Source organism: Dromaius novaehollandiae, chromosome 2, assembly GCF_036370855.1.
Source record: "Dromaius novaehollandiae isolate bDroNov1 chromosome 2, bDroNov1.hap1, whole genome shotgun sequence".
In the NCBI taxonomy this organism is placed as follows: domain Eukaryota; kingdom Metazoa; phylum Chordata; class Aves; order Casuariiformes; family Dromaiidae; genus Dromaius; species Dromaius novaehollandiae.
The window spans coordinates 9534909-9544260 of record NC_088099.1 but is presented as its reverse complement, the minus strand read 5'-3'; the positions used below and the strand labels follow the sequence as shown (position 1 = coordinate 9544260).

The 9352-nt window shown below is 47.8% G+C and overlaps 1 protein-coding gene across 1 annotated transcript; it reads right to left on the bottom strand.

The window, feature by feature from the left end:
* Positions 1-4072: 4072 nt before the first annotated feature.
* On the bottom strand, positions 4073-8971 carry HTR5A (5-hydroxytryptamine receptor 5A). Its single transcript, XM_026095741.2, has 2 exons — positions 8234-8971; positions 4073-7261 (listed from the first exon to the last, which is right to left on the bottom strand). Exons 1-2 carry the CDS (start codon positions 8969-8971, stop codon positions 6929-6931), a joined length of 1071 nt encoding a protein of 356 aa, XP_025951526.1. The 3' UTR covers positions 4073-6928.
* Positions 8972-9352: the final 381 nt, after the last annotated feature.

The following is a 9352-nucleotide window of genomic DNA, read 5'->3' as shown; positions in this document are numbered from 1 at the left end:
GGTGGACCCGGCACCTTAGAGAAGTCTGGGCAAAACTCATTAATGAACCAGACCAGCCGTGGCTGGAGAAGCGATGCTCTAAAATAAGTAGCCAAGCTCCTCTGAATCTTGCCAAAGCCTTTGCGTGCCTTTCCGTACCTCCGGCAGGAGATCTGTGACCTCTCTGTGAGAATATGAAGCGGGGACAGAAATGGTGAATTAATCTATCAATCACCTGCGAGCAAGTGAGCAGAGTCCAGAGTGAAACAGGAGGAGCAGTGTCCTAACTGCTGCCTTCTTCCACGCCTTCTTGCCTCCTCTGCAGGTGCGTGGTGGCAGGAGGTGACTGGGAGCTTTAGTTCCCTCTAGGAAAGGAAAAGATTGCTTCTTCCTGCCCTTGCTGAGTCTTTAAAGTGAACCCCCCGCCCCCTTATTTACAATCATTTTGGAATGCAAGAGATTTTAAAAAACTGGTACTTTCAAATGTTTCCAGATACTGTGCAGCATTATTTCATCTTCAGCCACAGTCTTCCTATGATGACTTTTTGCTTCTTTTCCCTTTTGTGCTGACATCCCTCTTACCTTCCCTGGGGGATTTGCTGCAGCAGCACCCACCTTTGGGACCTTGTTAAGAGCCAGCTGACTCAAACTTTGCACCACAGTAGCGGAGGCAAGAGGAAAGAGATTCCTTTGATCTCACACTTCAGCTTCGGTCTCACGCACTTCAGCTTAGGCATCTGCAACCTGGAACCCAGCGAGGAGGAAGTTTTCCTTACAAGTAGAGATGCTGATTTTTAAAGGTTCCCCTCTTTGGTGTCAGCAGCCAAGGCCCATGGGAACAGTGCATAACCACCTTTTGGTCACCGAAAGGCACAAGGAAGCAGCGGAGACCTTAGGCTGCAACACTGAAGTGATGAAAAGTGCAAACATTCAGGTCAATGTTTGAACAAATTAGAGGATCTAGCCAAGAGCAGATAGTTTGGAAAGATACAGAGATTTTTACCTTCTGCAGCTGGCAATGTGGGAAGTGTATTGAACGGAAAAAGTTGGATACCTAAATAATGCAGCAAATGTTCCTTCTCCCAGGTGGTTCGCAGTGGGTTGAGGACATTTTTTTCACATCTCTTTGTGTTCCTACGCAGATGACCAGACACCCCACCGAGGCAGCCTGGTCAGCTTTGCTTTCACTAGAAGCACGGAGTGCTGCTAGAAGAAAGATTTGGGGCTTATTTGTCAGGAATGGCTCTGATTGATTGATAGAAATCCGAGGTGAAAGCATAGCTCCCATTTCCCCCCTTCCCTTACTAGTTCCCCTCAGAGAGCTGAGCAGGGCTGTGCCTCTGCCGGGGTGCAGACCCCGCCGGAGCTGGAGCCCCGTGTGCCCCTGCCTAACCTCGAACAGGCAGGCAGAGGGGCTCTGCATCGCAGCCGATGACGTTCCCACCAACAAAATTATTAGCTCGACTGAGAAACAACAGCAATGCACTGGGGGATGCAGAGAAAGGGTCCATCTGTCTTGCTTTTTAGGTTGATTAGGGAAAGTATTTGACTTAGCCAGCATGGGAAAGAATATTGAACAGCGATTTGAAAGGCTGAGGCTGGCTGCCTGGCAGTATGTGTGGAGGGGGGGAAAGAGCTAAGAGGCAAAGAATGCAGTGAAATAGTATCAGTGACTCCAGTCTCCAGTGACCAGGCTTAAAATCCATACCTGGACACAGCCCACACACAGGTAAAATGTCCATTTTTCCCCACTGCGCTGAACTGTTGCACTATTCAGCTCCTTATGTGCCATGCAGCCTCCCGCCCCGGCGCAATCACTGCCTCCCAGTCTGAAAGGACAACATCCCCCCTCTGCTCCTGGATGGATGGCTTTCCATGCGCGGTATTAAAATGTCCCTGATTGACTTGCATCCTGATTTCTCTGCAAAACCAACTTCATTTTCTTTATTTACACCTTTCCCACTCCATGAGTCATTTGCAAACATTGTACAGTTTGAACCACATATTGATTTCTCGTTTTATTCGCTTCTTCATGAAAGCATTGAGAGAGTGTTGTCAAGTCAGATTCATTACTGAAAAATGAATACTTTATATCACCATTAGCAATGAGCCATGTGCTGAAATCAAAGAAAGACATCAATGTGATTTATTTTAATTATATTTATTTCCTGTAATTTTTTATTCATTGAGTCCTTTATCAGCTGTTCCGTGCTTTTGCCAAGGATCAATTTCAGTAACGGTATTAGCCTTATAAATACCTGGCTCACTCAATTTGCCCTTTTAAAATACTGGCACAACTTCAGCTGTCTTCCAGTGTTTTGCAACTTCCTCAGCGCTCCAAGCGTTCCTGAAAATTATGATGGTTTCAGGAGTTCTTTGGCCACGTCTTTTGAAATCAGTGAATCTGCTGGCAGCTACGCGATGTTCACCCAGGTGTATATCTCAGTGGGGATGTGGATTTTGCCATGGGTGAGTCACCCCACCATTCCCACGGTGAGTGTAAGCGATGTCCATACGAGGTTCCCTGCGAGTTTGTTGCCGTACCAGTTTGTTCCTGTATCAGTGCCGGTACAACAGTGGATCCAAGTCCAAAACGGCGACGCCTCCCTCATGAACAAAGCAGCTCAAACCGTGACGTTGTGAACGTCACTTGGACATTCTGTCCGTTGTACCTCCCTGCAGCGACTGCTGGAACTCGTAGTCATTAATTCCCTTTGTCAAGTGAAATGTTTTTAATTGCCTGCAACTTCGCTTCCGTGAAACTCCTGCTTTCAGCTGCCACTGCCAGTTTAGAGGCCACATCTCTCAGCAGTATTTTTTAGGAAAAGTCCGGGCAAATTAATGGATCATGAAGCATGCATGGCCCACTTCTAGCTGTACAGGATTGGCATGTGTCCTGGAGTCACCTATTTGATGTGACTACGCTGAAAACAAATGTCAACAGTGTGGGGGTGGAGGAGGAAGGTGTTAAGTGAATCTGCCACTTAATACATGCGCACTCTCTTGTGACCTTTCTTTCTCCCTAAAAATAAAGGCAATGTAGTAGCAGACTGCCTTGAGAGCTGCTGCTCCCTGAACCTTGACAATATGTATTCAGCATTGCAAGGAGACATTCAATAGACAGCATTCAGCACGGCCCTTATTTGCTCTAGTTATCAAGTTTCCATACAGATGTTCTATGCAGTTCATTGAACTGTCAGAGCATTGAGAGGAAAATAAATTAATTGTAAGTGGAAGAAGGTTAGTTAAATCTTTTCTGGAATTATTATATTGCCATTGAATGGCATAGAAACTCAATAATAATGGCTAATAATGTTCTTCTGAGAAATTAAATAGAAGCCCGATTTATAATGCTACTCGGCATTTATACCAGGGTGTTCCACCTTCCTGCTACATGATAAACATTTATTAATTAATCCTCACAAAGCCTCAGCAAGGTAGATCTCTTCACACCACTGATTCTGTTTTATAAATGGGAAACATGAAGATACAAGATACAGTCTTTGAAGCTCAGGTTGTCTTCAAACATGATTTGGATCTCTGGGGACCAACTCAGAATACGTATTTGAATACTGGGAGATTTGTAAAAGGCCTCTGAGCCAGGATCAGAAGTTAAAGTTTCCCCAGGCCCCTTCACTGTGCTCTGATCATAGCCGCATGTTTTGAGGTGCAACTTCAGCATGATCTCCAGAATACTCATATTCTTCCTGTATGCTCACACTACATCGCTAGAATGATATTTAAAAGCAAAGCATATGGTCTTCAGTCTCAAGCAAGAGCTGTAGGAATTGGCCCATAATGTAGTTGTTAATTATGCTGAGACTCCAAGGAACAAAACTTGTGACCAGCTGGGAGCTATCAGTTGCAGAAGATCAGGATGGATTGTCCTGGATGTGGGGTTGTCAAACAAATGTGGATGTGACTTAGGCTGGGACAGTGGACTACCTGCAACTATAGACAAATCACAATTCTCTGGTGACATTTGATAATCTTCTCATGTCTCTTTGTCACTGCTTAAGGCATAGCATGAATAAATATAGAATATAATAAAGGTGACTTGCATCCCAGACACCAAGCTGCAGCAAAAGTAGGAACCTTTCCCATTGATTTCAGTTTAATTTTTGTCTACTTATACAGGATATACATTTGATTTTGCAGTTTATTCCATAGCCAGTGCAAAAATCCCCCACAAAACAGAACAGTAGGAACGACAGAGAATCTACAATATTTGTCAAAGAGCAAATAATAATGGGGAGGGACACAGCCCTGACCGAAACAGGGGGTTGTGTAGATGTGACATCATGTGTTAAAATGGTGGACTAAAGTCCTCAATCCCTCCAACTTCGTGGTTAACCCTTTGTTGAGTGTTTAAATAGGTAGTGCTAGAGTTATTGAAGCCATGGTGCTGTTAAGAATTTAAAAAACAAGGATAGCAAGGAGATGTTAATGATATAGATGAAGAGCTGTTTAATCAATTAACATAATACATTTGGGACACTTTTTCCCCAACTGTGTTTAGCTTTAAAGTTATTTATTTCTTCTGTTTCAGAACTAAAGAAGGTTTTCTGTGCTTAAAAGTATAAGTTTTTAAAAGAGTATCAGTTGTATTTCAGAGCAACGCTGTCCAGATGAAACAAACAGCCCATCTTCTACTTCTAGGCGCTGGCAAGCTTAACTGAAGGGCTGGCTGGACAAGGGAGCATTTTCTCCAACTCATTTTTGGCTGAACAGCCCTTCACACTACAAAAGTAGTAATCTGTCAGAAAGAACAACTTTGCATTGGTGACAGACTGTCCAGAGAAAGCAATGCAACCTTATTACCTAAGTAAAAAAGTGGCTCAAGAGTTTATTAAAATTTCTGATATGTCAGAGGTGTCACTGATAATGGTTCAAAACTAAGTAACAAAAAAAAGAAAAGGCTTTTTACTAGCTGTAGAGAGATTGCCCATGGTTAGCACAAAAGCTTGATCAGACACGCCATTTGAGCAGAGTTAGAAGACTGTTCCCATCCCACCGATCTTCTCCTTGAATTAATTATCATTAAAACAATCCTTTCACAAGACAGGACATGCTGGATAAAATCCTGATTTTCTTGAATTCACTGAGAATTTGTCCGTTGCCTTCAATAAGGATTTTATCTATGGTTTCTAATAGACTTTTATAAAACAGAGTTGAAAAAGATCTCAAGGGCCATCTTATCCCTCCTTTTGCTTCGAGGCAGGATCAAGTACACCTTTATCACTCCTGGCTGATGTTTGTCTAACTTATCCTGAAAGAGCTGCAATGCTTGATAGCACATCAAGATATGAGCATTTTTACCTGTCCCAAGATATGAGAAGAAAAAGGTCTTTTCTACCAGCTATACCAAGGCTTTTGACTGGTTTAAAGGACCTGCGACAACTTTAACATTTGATGTCTCATGATCCACTAAGAATAAGAACTAATCCTATTCACCACCAGGGAGCTTTCTAGTGACTTACAGATGGTTTTTCCCTTTTATCTCTGCTTCTTGAGATATCTGACATGAAATCATCTCATTCCGATGCCCATCTTGTCTTTTTCCCCACCATTTCAGTTCCAGCCTGATTTCAGGGCTGCTTCTTAAAAACTGATAGTTAAAACTAATGCTTTTCTTTTTCTGAAGGCCTGTCATTCTCCCAGTGATGCAGTATAAAGCGCATAATTCTAATTCTAGGAGTGAAATGTCAACTACTATAATTACGTCGGCACCGTGGAAAGATGGGGAGGCAACTAGCAATAACCAGCAGGCAGGACTGGAGCTTAAGGGAGGGAGAAGAGAGGGAGAGAAGGGCAAGGAAGAACTAAGTCTGGTCTTTACAGTAAATTATTTCTATGGATTTTTTATGCTTCCAGTATCAAACTTTGTTGGTCATTAACTGCATTTTGCCAGCAAACCAGCACTCCCTGAAACTAAATGGGGTCTCTCTTTTGACTTTAGTAAGATCTGGATCACACTCATAAATAATCAAAACCAGCTCCTCACTGATATGCAGTCTGAAATACACCCCTTGCATCTCCCAGCAACAACAAGAAATCAGCCCAACTGCTCAAAATACATCCAGGATTTAGAACGATTTCTCCTGTGAAACACAGACGCAAAGTTTAACATTTACAGCCAGGGAACACCTGAATATTTCTGAACTCAGAAAGTAAAGGTGCGAGGCAGATGCTTACACTCAGCAGGCAGGGAATGAGTGGCGGATTTCCCATGCATTCTTGCGCATTCCAGTGTGTACCATGCATGAAGCTTCCACAAGAAATATTTTTTAAAAAAGCTTGCTACATGGAATCCAACAGCAAATAGCACAATCCATTGCTGACAAAGGATGTGAGAAAAGGCTTTTGCATTTGGAGTCTGCTTTCAACCCTTACTGAGGGTTTTATGCCCCAAATGCACACACTTGACAATCTCTACCTATGAAAGACAAGACAAAACAGTCTTTTCAACCAAATCATAAAATACCTAGTTTCGTATACAATCACAAAACCTCCTGACATTAAAGCGTCCCAGCTTTGCACGTGGGACAAAGCTGGTTAATATTCTGAGAGAGCAGGCAGCGGTGGGCCAAACCAGAGTTTCAAATATGTCTCTTTTCCACAAGACTCCTCTGCACCATTACTGCCACCAAACATCCCATGAAAGTCACTATAAGGGTGGGAGGAAAGCAGTTGGGGACCGGAAGAAGAATGCTTTGTTGCTGGCCAGAGAAACCCTTGCATGCTGTTTGCAGGAAAAATAGCAACCAACTTAGAAGCTGGGACCGAAATTCTGCGTAGGAACTGGGACCATTGCTGGGTCTTTGATGTGACCCATGGGTATAAAGCTTTAGCATCATCTGTGGCTTTGAACCTCCTCAAGAGTTTGGTAGGATTCATTGAGCATTGAAATCAGGTTCCTGGGGAAGCGGGAAAGCTTCCCTTTTCCTGCTCAGTGCTGCCTAAAGAACAGGTTCCTGAAAGCATTGTTGTAGTTTTTGTTGAAAGCAGTGTAGATCAGTGGATTAAAAAAGGAATTTGAATAGCCTAGCCATAGAAAAATACTCTTCCAAATGGGTGGAATGTCGCACGAGCACAGCGGGTTGATGAGCTCCGTGATGAAGAAGGGGATCCAGCAGAGCACGAAGACCCCAATGAGGATGCCCACCATGAGGGCAGCTCTCTTTTCCTTCTGCTCTCTCCATGTGTCTCCGTCCGTCTGGAATGTAACGGTGGCGTGACGGACATTGAAGATCATCTGTGGCTCCTGGGCAGCTTCCTTTACCTGCCAAACACAAATACAAGTTGCAGCATATGTGCCTCAGTCATCTGATGCCACAGAGCAGGTACACAACCGAATTATGCAAGTGATAGCCAGAGTTTTGGGAAATGTGGAAATGTGCGCCATCTGCATTGCACTCTAAGTGAGGGGAGATTGGTTGTATGCCCTAATTCTCAGCAGCAGAACTGCTTTTAAGTGAGGCTAGAAACTAAAGACAGTAGCGAAATCTGTGCACATAGAACCGATCACAAAGCATCACAATAAGCGCATTTATGATTTACAGTCAGGACAGCAGAACAGGCACATAAGCATACGCCATGCACAAAAGTGTCCTTGCTTCCCCTGAACATGGTGAGATTAAGAATTCTTAATATGACACAGGAAAAAAAGAGTACTAGGCATACAGTACCCCCAAGAAATCCTTACCGTGCACAAACACCGTACTCGGGGATAAGTTGACCCCATCTCACCATGATTAGGAAGGATTTACAAGGACATTTTGCATGTGTCTTTTGTGTGGGCAGACACAGCCTCCCCCAAAACACAGCCGCTTTCCAGGTTATCTTCCCTAGTTTAGGCGGGATCCCATCCATCCCCACCCCCACACACCTCGCCGAGGGAGAAGTGGTGACCCCTTACTCACGTTAGCAAGCACTGATTCAGCGTTCCACGGGGCGACTCCTGTGAGTCACTGCACGCCCACGTGGAGCCGAGACTCCCAAGCCGGCCCAAAGTTGCATTAGCTACACCTTGCATGCACACAGGTTCCCAGCAGGGACTCGGAAGCAGTCAAAAGACCAGCCTGCAAGATTTGCAATCAATTTTCCCCTGAAAGCCTTCGGGATTCGCACAGCTTTGGTGCGTCGCTGTTTATTCGCACACTTTAAGTTTTCCCAGCACGGTGGGGTCTTGGCAGCTGGGGGCTCATTTGCTACCAGCAGTTCTCTAGAGCAAAAACCAACCACGATGACCTACCTCAAGGGCTTCCGGTGTAATGGGGGTGATGGAATTGCTCTTCCGAGATCCAATGCGAAACTTGGCTGCCTTGTAGATCTTCCAGTACACAAAGAGCACCACGCACAGGGGCAGGTAGAAGGCGCCGAAGGTGGAGAAGATGGTGTAGGAGGGCTCCTGGCTGATTTGGCACTCCTCACTGTCCTCCGAGTAAGTCTCTCCCCAGCCGAAGAGCAGCGGGGCCAAGGAGATGAAGGCGGAGAGCGCCCAGGTGAGGGCGATCATGATGTTGGAGATGCGGCGCCGGGTGCGGAGCGTGTACTCCAGGTGGCGGGTGATGGACCAGTAGCGGTCCAGGGCGATGGCCGTGACGTTCCAGATGCTGGCGGTGCAGCACAGCACATCGAAGGAGATCCACACCTGGCACAGCAACCGGCCCAGCCGCCACCGCCGCCCCGACAACTCACGCGCCAAGCTCAGGGGCATGACGAGGGCCGCCACCATCACGTCGGAGACGGCCATGGAGGCCACCAGGTTGTGGGGCACCCGATGGAAAGTGCGCACGCGCAGGATGGTGGCCAGGACCAGCCCGTTCCAGAGGAAGGTGGCCACCACCAGCATGGCCAGGAGGGTGAGGACCAGCACGCTGAACACGGAGAGCGGCGCCCGGCCGCCGTCCAGGCCCGCGGGGGCCCCGCTCCGGTTGCCGGCGACCGGCGTCGGGGCCGCGAGGCAGCTGAGGTTGAGCGGCCGGTCCATGCCGCGGCGGCGCGGAGGGCGCCGGGGCTCGGCGGCCGCGGGCGCCGGGAGCGGTGGCCGCGCTGCGCCGGTGGCGGCGGGACGCGCTACCGCGGAGGCCCCCGGGCCGCCCCGAGCGGCGGCGGCCCCGCGCTGCCCGCCGCAGGGCCGCCCGCCGGCGTCCCCATCCCCGCGGGGCAGCGCCTGCGGCAGCAGCCGGCGCCCGGCGGAGCCCCCGGCCCGGCGCGGCAGCCCCGCCCGCCTCCGACTCCGGCTCCGGCTCGGCTCCGGCGCGGCTCCGGCTCGGCTCCGCGGGCGCGGGGCGGGGCGCGGCGGCGCGGCGGGGCGGCGCTGCCCGCGGCCGCGGCGGCGGAGCGGGCGCCCCTTCGGAGGAGCCGCGGC